Consider the following 25,552-nt stretch of genomic DNA (forward strand, 5'->3'; position numbering starts at 1 on the left):
CCCACGAAATATTATGTATTTGTGGCAGTTAGAGGGCATTTCGGGAACTTTAGCCAGTGGGTAGGTGAGCCATTGGGCTATAAATACCCCCCTGTAACTACAGATAATTGAAGACAGAGCAATTACGCTGTTGCTTTGATTTTCGTGCCATTATTGTGTTCATTACTTCCTTCTCGAGGCTTCGCCTTCTTCATCCCGAGCTGTTGTGATCTCTTCGCCCCGGAGAGTATCTTACACCAACAGTTTTGGCGCCCATCCACGGTTCGTCCTCGACACGACCACATGGCAGCGAAGAAGAAACCAAACCCTAGCGCTTCGGAGGCCAACGCCTCGACCGAAGCCCCAGCTTCGACAGACGGCACCCTCGTCACGACAAACGGCAACAACGAAGACCACGGCGAAGACTTCGAGGTCGAAGACCTCGCTGACGGGGATTTCGAGGTCGATCTCCACGACCTCGGCATCTCTGCCGAAGACATCCAAGTCATGAAGAGAATTGACGCACGTCTCTCCGAGCGTCTCCATCAAGCGCAGCAGGCACAAGCCGGCACATCGAACGCGCCGGTGGCAACAAGGGCGAAGGGAAAAGGACATGAGCTCACCGCCGAAGAGCTAGAGGAGCAACTCAACAAGTTAAAAGAAGAAGAACTTTGCTGCAAGGCAATGCGGCAGGCCATTCGAGATCGTATGGTAATGATGAAGCCCCTTCGCCAAGAACCTAGACCCGTGCAACAGGCGCCTCAGCCCCAAGGGCTCCGCCAACAACCCATTCTCATTGAAGAAGAACAGTACTCGGACGAAGAGGAAGGCGAGCATGTGATGCCACATCCGCTTCGACCGCAACAAGGGCTCTCCACGCCTCTCTCCGCAGAGTCTGAAGAGCTCCCGTGGCCTCCACGCTTCAACCCCACTATTCTCCCGCAGTTCGATGGAGACTCCGACCCAAAAGATTTCCTCCTCAAGTACGAAGTGGCCATCGAAGCATCCGGAGGCGGCCTAGCATGCAAAATCAAATCGTTTGTCCTCTCACTCAAGGGCCTCACTCAGCATTGGTACTCCAACCTCCCAGGCGGTCACATCCACACCTGGGACCAGCTCCGAAGAGAGCTCACCGCTGCCTTCAGAGCGCCGAAGCCTGAAGAAGTCAACTCATGTGACTTTCACAACCTGAAGCAAGAAGGATCCACACTGCAAGAGTACTTGCACCATCTTGTCAGGCTTCGCGCAAGGGCACCAGATGTAGTGGAGAAGACCATCATCGGTGCTGCAATTGCAGGCTTAAGTCTCGGCCCGTGCGGAGAGTACCTCGAGCGCCGCAGGCCTAAGACCCTGAATAGACTCTTCGAGATTATGCAAGAATATTGCATCTCAGACAAAGGAAAGCGCCGGAGAATCGAAGAGATGAATGAGAAGAGATTGCGCAATCGCGACCGATCGAAGCCACACCAGGCTGAACAAGCGAAGACCCCGAAGGCCGTGTTCATGGTCTCCGGCGACGAAGCCCGCGACTCCCGGCCTCAGAACAACAGAGGAGGGAGGAGCGACCGAAGCAACTCCAATCGGGGTCGGAGGGAAAACTCCGACCGAAGGCAGAAAGTACCCTACTGCTGCATTCATGGCAGAGACAAGGGTCATTGGACGAGTGAGTGCCCCCTCGTCAAGGAGAAGAAAGAAGAATTGGACCGAGCCTCAAACACCGAACAACCACCGAAGCCCGTCAATTACACCCACAACAACCATCCGCGAGGCCCGCCACCTCAAATTCAGTGGCAGCCTCCGCAACAACCTCACTGGACTTCGGCATATCCCACCCTATCACCATCCTTCCCTACCTTCCATTACAACCCCACATACACCCCACCAGCCCTTCCAACGCCTTCGGCACCCCAACTCCCACAAATCCAAACCCCTTCGGTGCCACATCAAGTGGGGCACCCACAATCCCAGCCACAAGCTTCCACTTACCTCCCTACACCGCCAAAGCTAGAACCTGGTACGATCCCAGAGAGAGCCAATGATCCGGTCGGAGGCACGGTGAACGTCATCAATGCCATCTCCGGCGGATCGAATGAGCCAGTACACGAGACGAAGCGTCAGAGGAAAGAATACCTCCGCACCGTCTCGCATGTCTGCGAAGGCAAGCATTTCCGCACTCCCTGGTCTCACGTCCCAATCACCTTCTCCCAAGCCGACCTCAGGCTTCAACACTATCCACACAACGACCCCCTTGTTATCCATGCAAACATTGGCAGAAATTCTGTACACTTCACGGGAAACGACATAGGTCGGATCCTTGTTGACAACGGCAGCTCTGCAGATGTTCTCACTTGGCAATGCTTCGTGAAGATGGGGTTTACAGAGAAGAACCTGCACAAGTCTCAGTACCCGCTTATTGGTTTCGGGGGCAAAAGAATCGAAGCCCTCGGCAAAATAGAGTTGAATGTGACCTTCGGAGAAGGCAACACCCAGAGAACAGAGGTCATAACCTTCGATGTGGTAGACATCGCTTATCCATACAATGCCATCTTCGGCCACAACAACATCATCAAGTTCGCGGTAGTCATCAACCAAGCTTACCTCTGCATGAAAATGCCAACAGCCGAAGGAGTCATCACGATTCACGGCAACCAAGAAGAAGCCAGAAGATGAGAAGACAATGCAGCGTGTGCTATGAAAAATGTGCATGCAATCGAAGCCACTAACAATGAGGATGAAGAAGAAGAAGCGAAGCCACCCAATTTTGAGCAACACGACAAAGAAGGGGTTATGCCAGCTGAGCACACAAAAAAAAGTTCTACTATGCGAAGATGTTTCGGATCGCACGGTGACGATAGGCAGGGGTCTAGAGGAAGCCGAGGAGTCTATATCGATCCAGTTCTTGAGAAATAACCAAGATGTCTTCGCATGGTCATCTTCGGACCTGCGAGGAGTCAGTCGAGAAGTGATGGAGCATGAGCTGAGGGTGGACCCGAAGGTTAAACCCCGGAAGCAGCGTCTTCGCACTATGTTCGAAGACCGCAAAAAAGCCGCTCAAAGCGAAGTACATAAGCTACTCGATGCGGGCGTAATCCGCGAAGTGCAATACCCAGAATGGCTGGCAAATGTTGTCATGGTCCTGAAGAAGAATGGAAGTTGGAGAATGTGCATTGACTTCACAAACCTAAACAAGTTCTGTCCGAAGGATGAATTTCCTTTGCCTCGCATTGACACCTTGGTAGATGCAGCAGCAGGGTCAGAAATGTTAAGCATGTTAGATTGCTTTTCCGGTTACCATCAAATCTTCATGAAGAAGTCAGACGAGGAGAAGACCAGTTTCACCACTCCCTTCGGCACTTACTGCTATGTAAGAATGCCCGAGGGGCTTCGCAACGCAAGGTGTACGTTCAACAGAACCATCTCAGCGGTGCTTGACACCCAGCTGGACAGGAACATCTCTGCTTACGTCGACGACGTCGTCGTGCGAAGTAAAAAGTGCGAAGACCACATATCAGACCTTCGAGAAACACTTTCCAACCTTCGCAAGCATGGGCTCAAATTGAACCCAGAAAAGTGCATCTTCGGAGTTAGAAGAGGAAAACTTCTAGGATGCATGATCACTGAGAGGGGTATCGAGGCAAACCCAGTAAAGATCGAAGCCATCAGAAGAATGAAACCACCTTCGAACAAAAAGGAGGTACAGAAATTGACAGGCCGTCTGGCTTCGCTGAACAGATTCATCTCGCGGTCCGCAGAAAAGTCACTCCTTTTTTTCAAAGTTCTGAAAGGCTCAGAAAATTTTCATTGGGGTCTTGAGCAAGACAAAGCCTTCGAAGATCTAAAGCAGTACCTGGAAAACCTCGCCGTAATGACAAGCCCTTCGCCAGGGGCAAAGCTCTTATTATACATTGTAACTTCAAGCTCCGCAGTGAGTGCATCGCTGGTCGAAGAGAGAATGGTCGAAGGCATTTTGAAGCAGTTACCAATCTACTTCGTATCCGAAGCCCTCAGCGGATCGAAGTTGTTGTATTCTAAATGGAAAAGATGGCCTATGCAGTGGTAATGGCAGCCAGGAAGCTTCGCCACTATTTTCAGAGTTTCAAGATCGAGGTCCCGACATCTTTTCCCCTTCGAGACATGTTTGAAAATAGGGAAGCCTCAGGAAGAATTGGGAAATGGGCAACAGAGCTGGCATCGCACACCATCGATTTTGTCCCGCGAAGCGCAAACAAGTCTCAGGTCCTAGCAGACTTCGTCGCTGACTAGACACCATCAGCACCTTCGCAGAGCCCTCCGGTCATTGAAGCGATCTGGAATCTAGAATGTGATGGAGCCTACTGCAAAAACGGCTCAGGCGCTTCGGCAATCCTCACAGCACCTTCGGGAACTCAACTCAAGTATGCAGCAAGGCTGGAATTTCCCGGATGCACAAATAATGTCGCTGAATATGAATATGAAGGCTTGCTTCTAGGCCTTCGCAAGGCACGAGCACTCGGAGCGAGGAGGCTATCTATCAAGTCCGACTCCGAGCTCATCACCAACCACATTGGCAAATCATACAGAGCACTCAAACCAGAACTAGAGAAGTACCTGGCAGTAGTCCGCAGCATGGAAAAATATTTTCTGGGTTTCAGTGTGCCAAGTTTCCCTAGATTACAGAACAAACAGGCAGATGTCTTGGCGAAGGCCGCAGCAGAAAACGTTCCATTGCCTCTGGATGTGTTTTTCGAAACACTCAGGAGTGGTTCAGTAAATTGTGCCGAAGAGCCAGCGAAATTTGTCAATGCAATCTCGAGCAAAGACTGGAGGTCAACGATAATGGCTTATCTTCGAGGACACTTTGTCCCAGAGGACGAGAAAGAGGAAAAAAGACTTGCCCTTCGAGCGCGAAGTTATTCAATCGCCAATGACACGTTGTATCGAGGGGGCGTTTGTGCACCTCTGCTAAAGTGCATCTCGCTAGCTGAAGGCAGGCAGTTATTGCAAGAAATACACTCAGGAATGTGCTCTTCACACATCGGAACGAGGGCCCTAGTTGGAAAGGCTTTCCGCGAAGGGTTTTATTGGCCTTCGGCTGTGGAGGACGCCCATGAAATCGTACGCACGTGCCCAAATTGTCAGAAGCACGCCCACTACAGCAAGTTCCCGCTAGAAGAAGTCCACCTCATACCTCCGGTATGGCCCCTCGCACGGTGGGACATTGACATTGTGGGTCCCCTCCCAACAGCTCTAGGAAACTTCAAGTACCAAGCAGTCACAGTAGAGTACTTTTCAAAGTGGATTGAAGCCAAGGCGCTTCGCGATATCACGGCCGCTACCTTGCAGAAATTTTTCTGGCAGAACATCGCTTCGGCGTACCTAAAGAAGTCACAGTAGACAATGGCAAGCAGTTTGACTGTAGTACATTCGGAGAGTTCTGTCAACAATTGGGAATCAAGCTATGCTTCGCCTCAGTGTATCATCCGCAGTCAAATGGGGCAGTCAAAAAAGCAAACGGCATCATCTTCTCCGGAATCAAGAAAAACATCACAGAACAGCCGAAGGACAAGTGGGTTGATGAGCTACCAAAAGTAATCTGGTCTCATAACACGACGGAGTCAAGGGCAACAAAATTTACTCCCTTCAAGCTCCTCTATGGCGAAGAGGCAATGACACCAGAAGAACTTCGCCATGGATCCTACAGAACCGAAGCACCCGACGAGGACATCAAGCCAACGATCGACACGATCGAAGCCATCAAAACACAAGCGGCAATCAACCTCGGTAGGTACCAGGAAGAAACCCTAAGGTGGCGTAACAAAAAGGTGAGGCCTCGGGAAATCAAAGAGGGCGACTTCGTACTTCGCCGCATCCCAAAGAGCAAGCAACAAGGAAAAATGCACAACAAATGGGAAGGACCTTTCCTGGTCGCTTCGATGGCAAAACCTAAAGCCTGCAGGCTTCACACACTCGAAGGAGTCGAAGAACCATACTCCTAGAACAAAGACATGCTTCAGCGCTACTATGTCTAGTTTCCCGCGAAATTTTTGTAATAAATTGTAATGTTATTCAGCATTAGCTTGAACTATGTATTCAAGGGCTCGCACTCTTTTCCTCACAGGGGAAGCCTTCGTGCAATTGTTGTGATCGCCGAAGGTGTGAGGTTTTTAACGAGGCGGAAACCCAATGTAACCCCTTGTGAAATATAAACAAGGTCCCCAGAAAAATCTGCATCTGACAGGGCATCGAAACATCTACTCCCCTACGTCGCAACGAAGGGGGGAGTCATCGGCGCATTGTGCGTGATTAACACTTCGAGAAATGAGCTCAGGGCTCGCAAAGCTGAACTGCCCTCTGTACCCTAGAGTCTCAGTTCTTTATTTTTCCCAGTCGAAAAGACCTTCCGCGCAGAGCGCCGAAGGCATGAAACGTCCTATCGTGCAAGAGCCGAAGGACCAGGGCTTGCCTAAGCGCGTTAAAGAGCCGAAGGCCCCCTACAAAGAAAAGTCCCTACGCGTCAAGGCGCCAAGGGCATGCAAAGTCCTATCGTGCGATAGACGAAGGCCCAGGGCTTGCCTAAGCACGCTAAACAGCCGAAGGCCCCCTCCAAAGAAAAGCCCCTCCGTGCCAAAGCGTCGAGGACATCGAAAGTCCCATCGTGCGAAAGCCCTCTAGACATATTGCAATCTAAATGACAAACATGATGTGCCCCACTCCTCCAAGAACGCAAAAGGGGGTGGTGCTTCGCGAATAAAAAATATTGCGCACTTGCAGTCATGGAACACCCCGAGTACACAAAAGGGGGGGTGGCGCTTCGCAAACAACATAATGCGTCCTCGAAGGAATAGATTCTCACCTTAATAACAGTAGTGCTTCGCACATAATAAAAATCACAAACGGGGCTTCGCTTAGTCGAAGATTCACTTGCGAGAATCGAAAAGTATCACCCTCCAAGCACAACGAAGGAGGGGGTGGCGCTTTGCTCACAAAATCAACACTGTCCACGAAGGGACTCACTTTTCGATTAAACAAAAAAATCCAACATTTACACAATTACTTTTACAAAAAGGGGTTCGCCCGTCAAATTGTTTACACAGTTGCGCTCGACATTTCATCTTCGAAAACAATGCGGTCCACATCTTCGATGACAATGCGGACCGCGCGGTCTATAATCTCTTCGGCTATCTTTCGCAAGAAGGCTTCGAAAGCCGGCCCTGAAAACCAACGAAGTCGGCCATCAGGCTCACTCGGATAGAACATCTCCCCGAAGGCGAAAGGCAAAGTGCCAGGCGTCAGGAACTTCATCAACGGGTTCTGGTTTCGGCTCAAGAAGCCCCCTCGCGAGCGCATAGGGGCGATCAGTGTCTAAAATACGCTTCGTTTCTCGACGAAGTGTACGATCTGCTAGAATCCTAGCTTGTTTTTCTGCGTCACGCGAAAACTCAGACCTAAACAACTTGGCCTTCGCGTTGTCGGCATCGTATCTTCGTTCTAACCGCGCCAACCATTCCACAAAAGAACCCCACGGATGATCATAAGAATATTTAGCCAAGGCACCGCCGGCAACACATAAAGAACCACAACGCATCCACAAAGGTAGGATACCTTCGGTTATCCGCGCAGGTTCCAACGCAGGGTCCTGCACGGACACCGAAGGTGTTAGTTTTATTACAAAACAACCAGTTCATTCGCAAAATAATTACACAAAGAGTTCTTCACTCGGCAGCATTTACATCATCATTAAGTGGTGGGGCTTCGCATCCATCCATGCCAACTGTAGGGTCCACTGCTTCGTTTGTCGTCACGACTTGAAGGTTCCCCGCGTTGGCGGGGCCGAGAAAATTGAGTGCATAGGCCTCAGCATTGTCTTGAAGCTGAGGGAAAACTCGAAGTCAGCTTTCAAAACAAAGAAAAATAACTGAAAACAATAACAATCTAAGCACCTGCTTCCGAAGTCGTTCCGCCTCGGCACGGACGAGGTCCCGACCACTTGTCTTGACAAAAAGTAGCTGTAAAACTCTTGGCGATGTTTTTGGGAAGAGGCGGCAGTGCTTCGGGGCGGACCTCATCCGGTGAAGGCCACGCGAACGATAAATCACGCATCGATCGAAGCCGAGCCTTTGTCACAACGGCTTCGGCACCTCCTTCGGCAGGGATAAACTTGCAGATGGTGGCACTAAGAGAGCGCACTGCCACCGCAGCACTTAAGTCTCCCATCGCACGGCTACCAGAGGTAGCCATGGCGATGCACGCCCGAAGCCAGCGAAACAATTCGGAAATCGAAACGGAATTAGCCATCGGAGAAAGGTCGGGAGCGGAAAGACCCAAAGATCTTAAAAAGCCAGCAACATCGAGCTGAAGGGGTTCGGCTCCAGCTCGAACGGCTTCGCGATAGGCATTAATAGCTTGGTTTGCACTTTGCAGCCAGGTGCATGCGTTTAGCCTCGGACAGCTCTTCACTCTTCGCTTCCAGTTGTCGCCGAGCCTCGGCAGCATCAACCTTCGCGGTTTCAGATTCTTCGCGGGCCGCTAGAAGAGCGTTCTCCGTATCAGCTTTCGCTGTAGAGAGGGACACCTCCAAGTCATGTTTCTCTCTCTCCAATTAGGCGACCCTCCGCTCCAGTTCGGAAATCCTCGAAGGCTGGCCTCGCTCCACGTCCATCTGACGACGGGCGCACCGAGCTGCAACATATGACTTCAAGGCAAGATCCTCGGCACAGCGAATGGCGTGACCGGCCCCAGTCCTCATTAGCCTTCGCTCCATGAGCGGAAAGCAAAATGAGTCCCCGGCTTCGTCAACGAAGGTTCGTTCATGTTGCCCGCTCTCGAAGCGAAGTTTTCCAACCACGTGACCACCGATCAGCCTCGCATTGGTTGCACCGAGGGCCTCGGCGACTTCAGCAGGGCTAGACGTGCTTATGACATAGCCACTGCTCTCCGAGGAGCTCGAACCGCTGCCGCTGTCTTCCTCAATAACATTTTTGCCCTTCGCCACCGCATCACCAGACGGAGGGACATCCTCCAGCTCCTCTTCGTTTCCATCTGTCTTGCTGCCTTTCTCAGAGGATGATACAGTCATTGCAAGGGCCTTTTCTGCTGCAACTGATGCCGGTGTTGTGCGAAGTCGCGTTTCCACCTCCTCGTCGCTATCAGGCTCGATGTCGCTGAGCTGTAGCGAAAATACAGGCTTCGCAGCAACAACATCCTCGGTAGCACGGGCCGCAGCGATGGCATGACCCCCTAGAGTCCCCCCCCCCACGGTGGCAGAATGACTGCTCGAACCAGCATCCCCTTCGGAATCCCCTTTACTACGAAGTGGTGACTGGGAGAGAACGGTATCAATAAGGCGGGAACGTTTCTTCGGGCGATCTTTTCCCCCTTCGCCCCTGTGTTTTTTCTTCTCCAGGGCCCCGGTGTTACCACCGCCCTTGGATGTTTTCTTGTGTTTGCCCCCGGCTGCTCACGAGGACTCTCCTTTCGTCTTCTTCCTCCCTTCGGCCTCAGCCAACCGAGCGTCGGCGACGCGCCGAGGAGCCTCGATTTCGAAGAAGGCGAACACCCGGTTGTTCCGAGTACCCCCTAACTTGGACTCGAGCAGGGTTCGCTCCTTGGCGGCTTCAGCACCAATGGCTTCATCCGCAAGATTTTCAACAGCGACGGGGTCTACCTCTGCGTAGAAGACACAAATTCTTTTTTAATATATATATATATATATATATATATATATATATATATATATATATATATATATATATATATATATATATATATATATATATATATATATATATATAGACACACACACACTAGAAGGAAAAGCAAGGGGCTTACCATCCTTCGTGATCCCGAAAGATGTGGAGAAGTTGGGCATCGGAAGACCACCCACACGCCTCTCCTTTCCCACCCACGAAGTTATGGACCACCCTTCGCGAACGGGAAAACATTTGCAAGCGATGTACTCCTCAACAATATCTCGTGTCCCAAAGACCTTGGACACCTCGCGGAGCATCGCAACATGAGCCCTCGCTTCTTCCGTCCCTTCGTCCACCTCCACGGACGGAGGTTGCTCCCGGAGCGGACCGAACTCCTTCACCACCAGAGGGTGGGTTCTTGTGGCTTCGTCAACGAGGACTTTGTGGTAGAACCACATAGACGTCCAATCTCCCCACTTGTTGCGAAAAGCAACGACGGGGCTCGGAACGGTGCCATGGAAAGCGAAGGTATACACACCAAATTGAGGCTCCACCTCCGAAGTCGTAGACCCATTGCCCATCCTCACAAATACAGTCTTCGGCTGAAAGTGACATCTGAAGAGGCGAGCGAAGCCCGTAGCGGTAGGCTTCAGCTTGCAAGTCTTCGTCAACCACATATAAAGATTGAGCCGGACGAAGGATGTCGGCGTCATCTGGTGAGTGTAGACGTCGAAGAGCTTGAAAATCTCTACCACCACCGGATCCAGCGGGAAGCGAAGACCGGCGACGAAGAAGTCACGAAAGACTACGACTTCGTTAGGGCGAGGCGTCGCCTCGATCTCCCCAGCCAGAGGAGCCCGAGCGAGGCCATCTTCAAGGACACCTCGCTTCTCCATGTCTTCGATCATGCCTTGCGTCATGTCGCTATTCCCGAGGACCTTAGTTCGAGGGAATCGAATTCGTTCGCGGGGCGCCATGTCCTCGGTGGAAGCCGTTGTGACCGAAGTGGGAAACAACAGCGAAGCAGGCGGTCAGCCACGCGCGAGATGTCGAACGAAAGCAAAAAAGAGAGACCGGGGGCTGGGGGGCCGAGACGTAAAGAGAGTGAGCTCTTGCCGCCCCCCCGGGGGTCAGTTTATATAGCGCCAGCCTCCCGGTCCTTGGCGCGTGGGAGCGCGCGCCAACAAGTTAAAACGCCATTTTTGCCCTCACTCCCCCGCGAAGGAATCCAAACCGGCGTGAGGGCAACAACGTCTTTTGTCAGGAACCTTGACCGTCTCTTTTTTCAATTTTATTATTTTATTCAAATTGCTAGAAAAATAAAAAATATTACCTAACTTCACTGACAGCAAAGTCAACCATTTCCCTTTTGTCATAGTGACTACACAGGTATTCAGGCCGTCCTCGCACGCTCGAAGGGTGGCGCTTGAGACTTCGTATGCCCAAAGGAGCATCCGAATCCTCGAGGGGCTACTTTTGGGGGAGCCACCTTCGACTTCGGTGCGGAGGCGCCTGGACACGGGGAAGAAGCGCATGACAATCGGGCGCGCTTGGCCCGGCAAAGGCTTCGAGGCGAAGCCACTTCGACGAAGACCCCGGACCACGGCGCAACATTCAACATTTATCGGGCACGTTGGCGAAGGGTAGCCAGCGAAGGCCCTGGGACGAAGGGTGTCCGAGCGAGGGAAGAGTGGCGGACTCACCCGGCGAGCGCCAGGCCCGAAGTCCCGGTCGAAGACACCCAGCGACGAAGGGGCACAGAGCGAGACTGAGGCCGACATGTCGGACCAGCTGTAACCTGTTAAGTTGCTTGTAAAGTTGATATTACCTGAGAGCCCACAGAATATTCTGTATTTGTAGCAGTTAGAGGGCATTTCGGCAAATTTAGCCAGTGGGTAGGTGGGCCATTGGGCTATAAATACCCCCCTTAACTATACAGATAATTGAAGACAGAGCAATTACGTTGTTGCTTTGATTTTCGTGCCATTATTGTGTTCATTACTTCCTTCTCGAGGCTTCGCCTTCTTCAACCCGAGCTGTTGTGATCTCTTCGTCCCGGAGAGTATCTTACACCAACATGCTAATGTCCAAATATGATAAACTTTAGCATTACTCATCTATACAGAAAGGCTAATAGGGTGAGCTAAACTTTAGTCTAGACTCCTTTAGCATAGGATATGAGTGCTAATAGGTGCTAAAAGTTATAGCACTTAAGTTTAGCTATCCCCCTGTATATACATTCGTGTTGAATTTTACTATCCGCAATGTTGAGCTAGGATATGCAGATTGTTTTGAATCAAATTCAAGAAATTGTGGAAACATTATCCGGTGGGAAGAAGCGGTTTTTTATTTTTATATTTTTTATTTTTGTTTTTTACAAAAATATATTTTTGTTCTCGAAATTTACAGAAATATACCCCGGCCGCCCCACTGTCGGGCGGCCGGCACCTGGTCACCCCGCTGCCGGGCGGTAGGGGCTTTTTTGCAAAAGTTTTCACAGAAAATTTGCGCACGGGCTCCTGGAGGATAGGCCGCCCGGCCAGGCGCAGCGAACGGGCAGGCGGCCCGCGCGCGGCACGCCTGCACAACTGCTCGCTCGCGGCCTCGCGCGCCATCGCGCGGCACGCCTGCGCCGCTGCGCGGCAGCGCGGGTGCGCAGGACTGCAGGGTGCGGCCTGCACCCCTAGCTGCAGAGGACAGGACATGCCGCTGCTCAGTCTCATGAGTTTCAAAATCCTTCTCTGCTCAGGTCCCGCCGCTGCTCAGTCTCATGAGCAGCGGCAGGTCCTGTCCTCCTCTACAGCTGGGGGTGCAGGCCGCGCCCTGCAGTCCTGCCGCCCTGCGCACCCGCGCTGCCGCGCAGCGGCGCAGGCGTGCCGCACGCGGGCCGCCTGCCCGTTCGCCGCGCCTGGCCGGGCGGCCGGGGCCTGCCGTCCCACTGCCGGGCGGCCTGTCCTCCAGGGGTCCACGCGCCTGGCCGGGCAGCGGGGCGACCAGGTGCCGGCCGCCCGACAGCGGGGCGGCCGGGTATATTTCTGTAAATTTCGAGAACGAAAATATATTTTTTGTAAAAAACGAAATAAAAAAAACCGCGTGGGAAGAACCTAAGTCAATATAAGAAAATGTTGAAGCACATCCAAGGTGAATGAATGATGAGCTGCAATATTTAACCTAAATGGACATAATGGGCTTTGAAGTTATAATCACGTAAAATGTTGAATTAGTCTCTTCCTGTAGGAGCCCCATCTAGGCCGTGCGTGAGCTATGGGCTCCAGTTGGGGTTTTTTTTTTAGATACTAGGGCCTGGTGACAATACCGGGGGCATACATTGGGCCTTAAGCACCTTTGGGACCTTTAACTGTTTGAAAATGGGAGTAAGTTTTTTAGTTGCACCCTAAGTTTTCTGTTCAAATAGCCGAAAGAATCGGAAAGCCAAGAATCCCTTCTTTCAAGAAGTTCAAGTCCGTCAGCCAAGAGAGAATTGAAGTCGATTCCATCTATTTTGATTCACTGGAAGAGAAAGAACAATCAAAATTTCAGCTGAAATTTAAATGAAGAAATACAGCATAAGCATCCCGCATTCTGGGTAAGTAATAAGATGAAGGGAACAAACGATTTGCTCTATAGAAACTCATAAAAAAAAATAAGTGTGAATTTATGCTAAAAAATCTTGGTGACAGAACTAGAGGGAAAAAATAGCGGATTGTATCGGTTTTGTAAAAAGAAGATTATAGAGCAATATGAATTTACCTCAGTGCTAACTCAGCTTCTTGCTGAACTTTACGCATGCTTACATGCATGTACAGTCCCTGCAGCAATAAGTTCATCTTAACAAGTGACTCCGGCGTGCTATCAGATTTGAACGAGAAATTTGGACTAGAACAGACCCAAAGGAAATGAGGGGCTTCTTGATTCAAACTTTATGTCATTGGTTCTTTTTACTTTCTTGGGAAAAGATAGTTGAAACTTGAGGATATAACTTGCTAAGCTTTGGGGCTTTCATAACTGAGTCAACTCATAAGAAGTATTAAAAATTTTGTTTTTGTCATGTGTTGATGGTAGTGTAGAGAAAACATCAGGAACATTGGCCACCTCCCTTTCATTTTCCGTCTAATGCACCCTTAATTAGTATGGTTTTTGCTACAGTTATATATTTAACTCCAAATGATATCAACTAGGTTATGAACAAAGTGAGGGTATTGAGAAAAAAAATATACATAGCATGTCCTTACATTGGTTGTATGAATTGTAGCTCCAGTGGTCATGTTTATCTTTTGATCTGGCACAAGCTGAATATCCATCTTCTGCAACACAATTGCAAGTGCCACTATTGCTTCTAGGAGAGCAAATTGATCTCCAACACATTTCCGAGGACCTCCACTGAACGGGATAAACCTGGGAAACAGATGTAAGCAGGGGAATGGTGCAGTTCAATCAGATTTGCCGGATGACGTAAAAGAATCAGATGATAAACGGAAATATGAAGTAACAGGATAAAAACAACATATTACAAGGTTGTATTCTGACCTGAAATCAGTATTCGACTCATTTGGAACGGGTCCCTCTAGATCAAATCTCTCTGGAACAAACTCATCTGCTCTATCCCATACCTTGGTAGAAGAAACAAACAATTATTACACAACCCAAGAGTGTAAAGCTTGCTTAACAGTGCTAACAATGGATGACATCAACATATGAACAGAGATCCAGATATGACAATAGGCCTAGCAAAGCATACTTCAAACTATAGCAAAAGATGATAACAATGTAAGATAATAATATACTTCAAAGTTCAGTTTTTAGGGCATATTTGGCAGTAAACCAGAATACTCAGTGCAATAAAAGTAATTTTCCTGAAACCATGTTATCATTCTATCATGGAAACTGCCAAACTGGTTAGAACAATGTAGGCAGGACACAGCTTCAGCAATGAGCGATAAATTTGTTATTTTCTTAGTAAGCCTCCAACAACTTGGAAAACGATCCTCCATATAACTCACCAAGCTATACACAGTTTATGCAATATTCCAGTATGCAATCATATGCAAAGCAGTTGCTTTAAAGAGCTAAAAGACTGCCAGTCGCGCGTGATTCATATTCAGTTGGAGAAGTACCTCAGGGGACCTGTGTATATTGTACACGGATATCATAATATCTTGACCAGCCTTAACCTTATAGTTTCCTGGAAGCACGTCATCAACTATTGCACGCCGTATCAGCACCTGCCAATAATTAGTCCTTGAGTCACCAAAACAAATTACAAAGTTGGTTGTCTTAAGCACAAGGAATGTACAGGAGGGTGTGGATATAGCCGCATAGACTCATTTATACAGCGCATCAAGTACTTCAGCTCCTTTACATCCTCATATCTGGGGAGTCGACCTTGCAGAACACGGTCTAACTCATCTTGAGCTCTCCTTAGTGCAGTCGGATCCTTCAGTAGTGTAACACTGAGCAGTCAACATATTAAAGTGACAATTTAAGTGATGTGTTGTTTGTTACTTTGGTTGATAGATGATGGTTACTGCAAGCAATATAGCACTACTGGAGTACCTTACTGAGAAGATAGATTGTCCATGTCAGTACAGAGCCTGTTGTTTCATGACCAGCAACTAACATTGATAGGAGATCATCACGTAACTGTACACTGCTTACCTGGACAAACCTAAAGCACATCAGCTAAAGCAGTCAAACTTACAATAAACAGAATGCATATTATGTAAAATGGTGACATAGAGTACTACATATCTGCATGCAAATTGATCATGAGCAATTTGGCAACAAAAGCATAAATGGAACTTGCATTGTCGAATTTCAGCAAAACAAAAAAAAAATTGATTTGACCACAACTCACATGAACAAAATAACTCTAAGGAAGTTCTTGCTCTTTTGTCGTAACTCTTCATAAATCAAATGGAAAAGAAAGGACTGAATGTTCATAGCAATCACCTTTTTACAAAAGGAATGATATACCATTTCTAATAGTCATAGGTAAAACCTCATCATCCTAACTCATCATCCTAAATGCATACAGTACTATATTCTATGTAAACATATCCCGTTGTTTCCTGAAGATATTTTAAGCTGAATGACACTGTGTCACAAATTCAAGAGGGTGCCACAAAAGCTAAAAGGCAAATTCTATAGGACAGCAATTCGTCCGGCGATATTATACGGTGCTGAATGTTGGCCTACAAAAAGACGACATGTGCAGCAACTGAGTGTAGCAGAGATGCGGATGTTGCGGTGGTTTTGCGGGCACACACGGAGGGATAGAGTCCGGAACGAAGTTATTCGGGATAGGGTCGGGGTGGCACCAATTGAGGAGAAACTTACTCAGCATCGGCTGAGATGGTTTGGACATGTCCAACGAAGGCCTCCTGAGGCGCCGGTGCGTAATGGGATCCTTGAGCTAGTCGATAATGTAAAGAGGGGTAGAGGTAGACCTAAACTGACGTGGGATGAGTCGGTTAAGAGAGACCTTAAGGATTGGAACATCTCTAAAGAGATAGCTTTGGATAGGAGCGCTTGGAGACTAGCTATCAATGTGCCTGAACCTTGAACTTATTTCTTTCGGGTTTCATCTCTAGCCTACCCCAACTTGCTTGGGAAAAAAGGCTATGTTGTTGTTGTTGACACTGTGTCACAAATTGCATGACCAACAAATCATCGCCCCCTCATGAGTCATGCAAAGGCAACAGAGCTAAGAACAGCAACATTTATGAGCTGGAAAATCAAATCCATGGTTTTAAAAGCCAGGTTGCTCAAAATTTTATGGACCAGCAGAAGGATAAATAGATAGTTAAAGCCATCATTAGGCAAAAGTTATGCAACGTCAACAGCAGTATGATGTCAAACTATTTTTATGATGAGTGAGTAGCTTCACACAAGTTGAAATTGTGGACATTAAAGGTAAAAGATGCAAAATCTTCTAAAAAACATAAATAAGTTAATCACCTCATCTCGGCTGGCAAGTAGGAAGCGTAGAATGCTAGGATCCCCCTCATTAACATATTCCTCACCCTCAATCTGTTCATTTTCAGCCTCAACTATTTCTTTACACTTCACAATTAACTCTTCAACAGTGTCCCTTATGATCTTAACTGCATTCTCTGCTTTTATCTGTCTTGGAATTATTTTGCACAGAAAGTCAATCTGCGACAAATAAACAAGGATTATATGAATCATCAGTCAGGCAATTTTCCTGTCTTAGAGTTAAGTAGGAAAACATAAGTGAGGTGCAAAGTTACAAAAATGAAGTGAATGATTAACCGACCTTCCAGTATGGCAAAAGATCCGTAGAACGAAGCTCTGTTTCTTTGAGTGCAGTATAAACAGCATCGATGACAGGACTATCTGTTGTGAGGGAATCAAAATTGTAGTTGAACAATGATAAACCAATTACGTCCAATGTCAACTGAGAAAACCTTGCTTCCATATTGACAGGTTCCCCACTCGAAGCATATGGCTCAAGTTTCTCTATCAATCTCTCAGCACATTTACAAAATACCTTTTCCACCATAATAGAAAGAAATCTTTTGTGCAGGGATGGCACAACAGCTCTGCGCCTCACCTAAAATAGATACCAAATTTGGAGTAAGATGAAGGACTAACAACAGTCCAATTGATCTTAGCTCCCAAATACAGTAGTACAAAAAATATGCAAGATATAGCTGCAGCAAGAGAAGAGATACTACCATACTAATGTACCGCACTACCACTGCTTATCAAATATGTTAGCCCTTGGAAGTTATCAAACATCATGAAGAACTGACTAATTTGGAGGTAGCCATACAACAGGAAGTATACTCCCTTTCTATGTATTAAAATATCATCTAAACACGATTAGAGGTAAATCATGTCAAAACAACAGGATCAGTCCATGCAGTTCTATATAGTTCAAAAGGCAGAGGCATTGCATCACCACACGTTGAAAACTTAAAGGCTGATCCAAACAGCTTAAATCTCATAGCCCAAATAATGAAAGAGAAAACAAACGCAAGACACCAAACTAGGAGCTCTCTTCTTAGTCTATGAGAAACCAAAATCGAGAACAAAAACAGTTTTAGGGATGCAAGTAAACTGCATCAAATAAAAATCCATTACACAGTTATACAAAATAGCACATCAAAAAAAGAAATACAAGAACCACAAAAATCGTGTAGTGACCTATCAGACACTATGATCTTACTTGAACAAGATTTGTTCTATAGGATAGCACCACTGCATCCTTTGCCACGAAGGCGACAAGCACATCAGTATGTTTGATGAGCCAGGACCTTTGGGCCAAAGGGTGATTGACAGCCAGGATGCTTCGGTTTTGCCTTTTGATGGCAGTAGAGGAGCATCCCTTCCAGGTTTAGGCCTGGTCAGGGTGGCCCAGAGCCTCAAACGTAGCAGGCACTATAAATTAAGGTTCCAAACATAGCCCAATTGTGGAATTCTGAATAAAATACTAGTATGCAAATATTACGACCTGTTATAGAGCCCTGCAACTGAGATTGACCATTCCATTCGCTAAGAAGTAGTTAGAAATTAAAGGAACACAACTACATATTGCAAGGTGAAGCATAGAGCGAGTGAGAGGGATTGAGAGCGCTTACCGTCCATAGCGCGCCCTCCGCGGTGGCGAACCCGGACCCGAAGAGAAACTCGGAGACCTCGGCGACGAGCCCCTTCTCGTAGCGCGACCCATACCCGCGAAGCACGTGCTTGGCGATGGCGGGGTCGCTGACTATGACGAAGTCCCGCGGCCCCGCGGCGAGGCGGTACACGGGCCCTTCCTCGCGGAACCACTTGAAGAGCGGCAGGAAGAGCGCGCCGCCGAGGAGGTCCTGCACGTCGTCGAGCTTGGCGGACGCGACGGGGATCCCCGAGTCGTCGGCGCCGCCCCGGCCGACCGCGCGCGAGAGCGACGTGAGCCAGTCGGGACTCACCCACGGGGTGGCCGTCGTGGGCTCATCGCCCCGGCCCCCATTGCTGCTTCTCCCGCTTCTCGGTGGAGGAAGACGGACGCGGGCGCGGCGAGGAGGCGGGCGAGTAGACCACGGAGGCGGCGACGCGGAGGCGGGGGCGAAGGCGGTTGGGGGCATCGCGCGCGCCGGCCGATGCCTCCGGCTCGGGTGTGGGATCGCCGGATTGGGATTGCTGAGGTGGGGAGAGGCGGGAGGAGGGAGGGGATCGGGGGATTTGGGGGCGTCGGGACTCGAGAGCACTGGAACAGTGGAGCAGGAGGAGCAACCGGGGAAGGGGATGTGGTGGGGCCCGCGAGGAAGTGGGCGGCCGCCGGGGCAGCTGTCAGCTCACACGGAGCGAGTGAGTTTTTGAATCCGTTGGACTTAGCGGTTTCCTGGGCCCAATGTAACAGCGTGGGCTTCCTAATCGGCCGTCTCACTGGGTCCGTGTTTGTTGCGGCTCGGCCCAGACTGCCACGCGGCCCATTGCAGATATGCACAGCCAGAAAAAAATCAGGAACATTTAAAAAGTGTAAAATCGCATATAGGAGTAGTAGAATAGATACCCAACATGCTGTCTTGTCTTGTCTTTTATCCTCAAGGAAAAAAACGTCATTGTCGTGCTGGACAGCGCAAAGGCAACTTCTCTGTCGCCGACAGCAATTTTCTGCACACCGAAATTAGGGAGCAGAGAGCGCATAGGATGCCCTGCCCGTCATTTTCGCCTAAAAGCCGCCGAGGGTTAGGCGGCGTTTGAACAAAAGGATCCACGAGTAAACAGCGGCAAACCGGGCAAGACCGACATGGTAACGCGACGGCCATGCCATTCAGCATTGCCACGGGAAAGTGAAGGGGGAAAAAGGTCGGAGACGCGTCGCTTTCATTTCTGGGACGGACGGAGGGAGTGTTCGGCCGTGTCGGTAGCACCGGGCGCAAGCGTCACGCTGGTCCCGTCGGCGTCGGCGTCGGCGTGGTTCACGCTTCCACTTCCACACGGAGAGATGAAGCCTGAAGTCTGAACCGAACTCGGATGATGGGGCACTGGGCTTTGGGCAGCGGCGAAGGGGGCACAGCACGTAGGAGTAGTAATGGAAGCTGACCCAGCGCGCGCGGCAGCCAGCTGCGGATTCGGGGCGCCGAAACCCATGCGCCGCGCGCGGCAGCGAGCAGCCAGCCGTCGCGGCGCTGAAACCCACGCGCGGTGAGAGCCGCATCCTATGCCGATCCCCCCACGTGCACCTTCTGATTGGGCGACAGTTACTGGCGACCTGCTGAAATTACTGGTCTATCTGCACTGTACCTGCACGCACGCACGCACGCGCTGCCCTAAAGCTAGGCTACTGTTTTACCGATCCCAATTCCCAACAAGGCTCTGTTTGGTTGCGCTAGCGCAACTTGCGCTAAAAAAATTTATATTAAGTACAAAATAAAATTTATTTGTAACTTGCCCTACAAAATGAATCTTGCTAGAGGCAGTTGCAGGACCTGGGGGGCTGGGGAGAGAGGCTGCTTGCGCAGGAGTGACGTGGCGAGGGTTCTCACGGGAGGAGTTCACGGACAGGAGAGTCATTGCGGCTCGGAGCCTCGGAGCCTGGGTGGCATTGAGCCGCACGCCGGCGCTGCTTGCTTGGGGGTTGCCAACCAGCCTGCAGCCTCGAGCTCCAGCCTGCAGCCTCGAGCTCCATGAGTACTGCAGGCTCCAGCCGATCATTCCAAAGGGCTAGGGTACGAGATATTCCTTGGCTCCAGATAAGGTAAGCCTAAGTTCGTGTGTTGTTATTGTATGAGTCAGCACCATTGAGATTGGAATAGCTGCGCTGCGCACCTGTTCTGCCTGATCTTTGCTTTCTTGTAATGTGGCTGAACAAACACTAGTAACTTTCTAAGTAGTAGTACTAATAACATGGAGATACTTGTATCTGAAATGTGCACGAAAAATGGTGTCGGACGCATCGAGTAACTAAATTTGGAGCCGGACCTCAATTAAACAAGCTTGGTAAAAGTTGGCTCGAGTGAACTCATCCATACCTAATGCTCAATAACGGTTTAGTAGGCTTGAATAAGTTTCGGTCCAGAATCAGAGCTCAGCTAATAATAAGCTCGACCTAATTTCTTAGTCCTACTCACAAGTAGCATGGTGAGTGCTTATATATGACAAAAGATCAGCTTATTATGCCCCTGAGTCGCCTACACAGGCGGTCTGTGCAACCACGTCGACATGTCCCTCTGGGGCGACACCCTTAATTTCCCTCCCATCCCTACCCTCCTAGCTCTACTTTGGGTCGGTGGCTAGTGGGGTAGCGTTTTCACCTGCTCCCTCCCTGATTCTGAAGGCTTATAACCTAGATCCATGCTTCTTTGAGGTAGATTCGACAAGCGATCCTCTCCTCAATTACAATATTCTGCGGGTCGTTGCTGCATCTTAAGATGGTAGCCGTGGCATAGACGAAATGACCCAAGAGCTGGAAGGTGGTGTGCGCATGGTATTTTCATTTGCGGTGGTGGCAGAGCCACGTTTGTGCATGCTGGTCGCTGCACGACCCAAGGTTACGAGAGCTATTGTGCTATGTGTGCTGATTTTTAGTGGTGTTCCATCAGCAGCGGCTAGAGCCATGTTACAACAGGAGTGGAGGTGGGTTGGTCATCTTGCCATTGCATTGTGGCTTAACGCCTCGCCTCTAATGGCTTCATGCAGTGGTAAACGGTGGGCAACTTGGGCTTACGACAATGGTGATTGGTGGTCTTGTGGGAGAAACTACGGTGACCACATGCATTCGCCATTGGCTTGTCGGATCGGCGGTTGTTGTGGGGGTGTTTATTCCACTTTGTATGGGCGGGGGGTATGAGGTGATACATAACGAGATAAAAAGTCTCAGATGACTAAAGATGAGCAGACGATGGCGAGGCATCATGGCATTCCCCCCTCAACTTGAGGGCTCTCCAGGGACTCTGCATAAGGCCCCTAGGTTATTAGCTATGATGGTGCTCAGCATTGTATAAGTTCCTTGGAGACGTTTCCTAGGAGATCTTGCACCACTTTCGCAGATGTCTATTCGGGACATCCATTGTACGTTTGTTGGCATGGGTTCTTCAACGAGATGATGTGTCCTTAGGTCCAAAGCTTTGTTGTGTTGTGTCGCACCAACGCTCATGGGTGACTTACGATGGCGGAGTAGGGACTGCTTCTATACGGTGTACATCGAGGCTCACACGGTAGGTTCTTTCTAGGGTTGGAGGAGGGGCGGGGATAGTGGATAATTGTATATGCAAGTACATTTAAGGGATGTTGCATGAAATCTGTTGTGCGAAGTCGAAGTTATTCGTCGTTGTTGTGATAATTAAGCTCGGCAACGAAAACAACAAAAGCTCACGGCGAATTCTATCATGTGTGTGTGTTGTGGTAATGCGTGGCGGGTTGCATTCATTCATGATAGACCGTTATTAAAGGACCGAATAGTACTATTATAAAAACCAAAAGGAGCATCAAGGTGGCTGGAGCATGAGCGGCATCGAGCGGCACGCGCAGCTGGCTAGGGTCGTCATCAACCAGTCTCGAGCTTGGTACCGAATCTGAGGTACGAAGTAATATATAGTACTAGTTCATGAAGCTACTTAAAAGCCTAAAACCCCGGTCAGTGTGAAAGTTGATTTGGTTCGAGTCGTCGTACGTGTAATGGTGTTTTAATACTTACATAACCTCATTAAACTCAAGCCGGTAAAGTCGGCTGGAGTAATAAGTTTAAACCTAGTTGAACTGCTCGATCCCGGTTCAGACCCGTTTCGATCCGCTCAGCTAGTACTATTAATTAGCTAATTTGAGCTATAATCTCCATCCGGTTAGTCGATCAGACAGTAACTATACACTTGTTTTTTTTAGGTATACACTTGGTATATTCATTAGCTGCTTCTACCCAATCTATTATCTTATTATTTACCCACCAATGCCATTATGAAAAATTAAATATAAAATATTATTTAGCTATGTATCAGTTACAAACATATACTCCCTCCATCCAAGTATGATATATATATTTGCACATGGCACAATGACCAAGGGCACCAAGTGTGCTTATCAATCTCATAAATGCAACATATAGACTTTTTGTTGGTCCTCCAACGTTTTAACTGGGAACTCCTCATTTCTAGTGTTATTTATTGCCACAACCCATGACAATAGCAAATATAGCTATCATTTTTGAATATTTGAAATTTTGAAATATAGCTATCAAAAGTGGATGGAGAGAGTACTATTAATAAAAACTAAAGCTAACAATAATCAATCAAAATACAACAAAAATAAGAATAATTATATGCATAATATTATTAAAGCTCAACAAATCAGATTGTTATTATAGGTAGATCATATTTGAATTGTTTTAACCAACAATAAGACATAAATTACGATAATGAACAGGGTGATGTATGGTAAAAAATAGTATAATCTTTAAGTAAGGGTACAACAACATGTGAATTTTTGAATTTTCAATACTAGCCGCGCAAATGCACGGGCTACACGCCTAGTTAATCCTAAATTGATTGACAAAAGACTGAAATGCCCATGTGCTTGAACTGATATTACCCACTCCTGCTTCTGTGCTAATGTAGCAGTGAATGCAATTGAAGCAAGGCTGCAAGAGTAGAATAGACAATAATAAACAATCAAACAAGCTATTAATTTGCTGGTGGATTCAAACACCCAAGCGCTCATAACTAGACAATCAAACAAGCTAGTGAACTTCAACCCTTTAGTCTTAGGTGATCCAAACGGGGACTGTAAGTTTTAGTGCTAACTCAAAACTCAACCGAGTTGGAGCTTAATAGTTTCTGGGCAACCTACCACCCGGCATTTTGCAAGCGCTCATGTACGACAAGCTTTGCAACTTGCAAGAGGCCAGTAATAATTCAAAAAAGTTACTCATGGTACTTGAGGATTCTGGCCCACCAAACAGTCCCATAACGACGAGAACTGTCACGATAAATAAAGAAGAAAAATGGTGAAGCGCAGGTGATTCTCTCACCGCCGCCGCCGGCGTCGGCGGCGCGCTGAGATAGGGATGCGTCGCCGCGGCCGCTTGCTAGCTGCGTGCGTGCGGGTCCACGGCAGCGGAACGCGCGCGAGCGGGCGGGCGTCGGTGCCATCCGCGGCGAGCCGGGCTGCGCTAGCTCGCGCGCCAGCCGCGGCGGCGGCGGGGGCGCAGCCGAGTACAGTATGGGCGCGCCGGGGTAGAGGTCGCGACAGAAGAAAACAGAGCCGCGGACGCGTTGTTTTCAAAGACTGCCGGTGCCGCGCCGACGCGCAGCGCGCGCATGGGGCGAGACCTGGCGAGTGGCGACGCAGCGGTGCCCGGGTGCCCGCGCGGCAGCGTGGTGGCTGGCACCGTGGCCCGCGCTTCCACGGGCCTGGAGATGGGGCACGAGTCTGAGGCCCCTGCCCACTGGCCGCGGTGGTGTAATGGAAGCTGACCTGAGCAGTGAGCAGGCCGCGCGAGTCGCGCGACGGCCGCTGCGGATTCGGGCGCCGAAACCCATGCGCCCGGAGCCGCATCCGATGCGGGCGCCGTCTTGCTTGACCCTTTCCATCCTCACGTGCAGGTGCAGCAGCGCTAGCCCTGCTGGTTTGAATTGAAATGGATTTAATGGATTGAATTTTAATATGGATTGTAATCGAGTGGATTCAAATGGATTGTATTACCTAATGAGATGGGGTGGAGTGGATTCTATGTAAATATGGATTGAAGTGGATTGGAGTGGGCTGAAATGGATTCTTTATGCAAGACAGTATGACTATATATAAATATCGGTCCTGTAAGAGCCGGATCCTAAAAATAAAACATCGCATTCACACTATAAATTTTTATCGAAATTGACTGAAATTTATTATAAATGATTCAGTATGACTAGGAGCTACTCTATGCAAAGCAGCGTGTCTAGAATTACACGTGGGTCCCACGTCAAGAGTGGGCCTTAAAAATAAAACCTCGCATTCACATTATAAAATTTTATCAAAATTGACTGAAATTTGTTGGAGATGACTCGGTATGATTAGCAGCTACTTTGTGCAAAGCAGTATGGCTGGAATCACACGTGGGTCTCATATCAAGAGCCGGACTTTAAAAATAAAACATCGTGTTCACACTATAAAATTTTATCGAAATTAACCTAAATTTATTGAAGATGACTCAATATAACTAACAGCTACTCTGTGCAAAATGATATGGCAAAATCTACACTACAATTTTTTTTTGGAAAATGGGTTTTTATTGGGTTGTAACTATAGTTTGGCTAATAGTTTATTATATCAAGAGTTGAAATATTTGGGTTGTAACTATAGTTTGGCTAATAGTTTATTATAATAGTTTGGCTAACTACTCTGGGCAAGCCTTCCGCTAGAAGCTCCCTAACCAACCCGCATTAAGTGCGAGTGGTTGAGGCGTGCTCTGCTGCCGCTGGGCACGGGGTAGCTTTTGTCAGTCCACACTGTGGATCGCCAGTTACCGAGCCGGCTTGTCTGTTACCGAGGCATGCAGCAGTGTCTCAGCGCCGCGCGCGTGGGCGACGAGTCATGACGACCAGCTACTAACTGGAGCAATAGTGCACGCTGCTACAGCGGACTGAGTCAGTAGTTCGGCGCTTCATCATGACCTCGACGCATGGCTCCAGAGGCTAGACTCTACTCCGACAAGACAGCTCAAGACCATCCCTAGTCAGAAGCTACGCACGGAAGCCGACGACGAAGATCTTCGGATCTATAGCATTTAAGGCTCCGTTGTGTAGAATATCAAATACATCGGCGGGCCCACCTGTCGGGGCCCCGTTCAGTGTACGTGCTCCCCTTGGACATATAAAAGGGAGAGCACGCCCGCTAGAACACGGGTTAACACAAGCCAGGCCAAGCGATGCGAGGGCAGACACAACACAAGCTCGGATTCACTCCGAACAATCCCGTTCTCA

General features: G+C 48.9%; 1 protein-coding gene, 1 long non-coding RNA gene and 1 other non-coding gene across 3 annotated transcripts; 1 reads left to right on the forward strand and 2 right to left on the reverse strand.

Moving 5' to 3' along the window:
* Positions 1-7,484: 7,484 nt before the first annotated feature.
* On the reverse strand, positions 7,485-9,635 carry LOC120690800. Its single transcript, XR_005681942.1, has 2 exons — positions 7,899-9,635; positions 7,485-7,829 (listed from the first exon to the last, which is right to left on the reverse strand). It is a non-coding gene; the product is annotated as an uncharacterized LOC120690800 (long non-coding RNA).
* Positions 9,636-12,789: 3,154 nt separating this feature from the next.
* LOC120690677 (carotene epsilon-monooxygenase, chloroplastic-like) lies at positions 12,790-18,940 on the reverse strand. Its single transcript, XM_039973420.1, has 10 exons — positions 18,251-18,940; positions 16,924-17,220; positions 16,605-16,802; positions 15,201-15,302; positions 14,941-15,081; positions 14,762-14,869; positions 14,175-14,257; positions 13,880-14,042; positions 13,398-13,456; positions 12,790-13,157 (listed from the first exon to the last, which is right to left on the reverse strand). The coding sequence occupies exons 1-10, from the start codon at positions 18,737-18,739 to the stop codon at positions 13,145-13,147; spliced, it is 1,653 nt and encodes a 550-aa protein (XP_039829354.1). The 5' UTR covers positions 18,740-18,940; the 3' UTR covers positions 12,790-13,144.
* Positions 17,829-18,045, forward strand: LOC120693698. Its single transcript, XR_005683153.1, has one exon. It is a non-coding gene; the product is annotated as a small nucleolar RNA U3 (small nucleolar RNA).
* Positions 18,941-25,552: the final 6,612 nt, after the last annotated feature.

This window comes from Panicum virgatum, chromosome 9N, assembly GCF_016808335.1.
Source record: "Panicum virgatum strain AP13 chromosome 9N, P.virgatum_v5, whole genome shotgun sequence".
NCBI lineage: Eukaryota > Viridiplantae > Streptophyta > Magnoliopsida > Poales > Poaceae > Panicum > Panicum virgatum.

Coding starts and splice junctions, on each gene's coding strand:
- LOC120690677 (XM_039973420.1), bottom strand. CDS start 18,739: ATGCCCCCAACCGCCTTCGCCCCCGCCTCCGCGTCGCCGCCTCCGTGG. Junction 16,803..16,923: donor ATCTTTTGCCATACTGGAAG/GTCGGTTAATCA, acceptor TATTTGTCGCAG/ATTGACTTTCTGTGCAAAAT. Junction 14,870..14,940: donor GGCTATATCCACACCCTCCT/GTACATTCCTTG, acceptor AATTATTGGCAG/GTGCTGATACGGCGTGCAAT.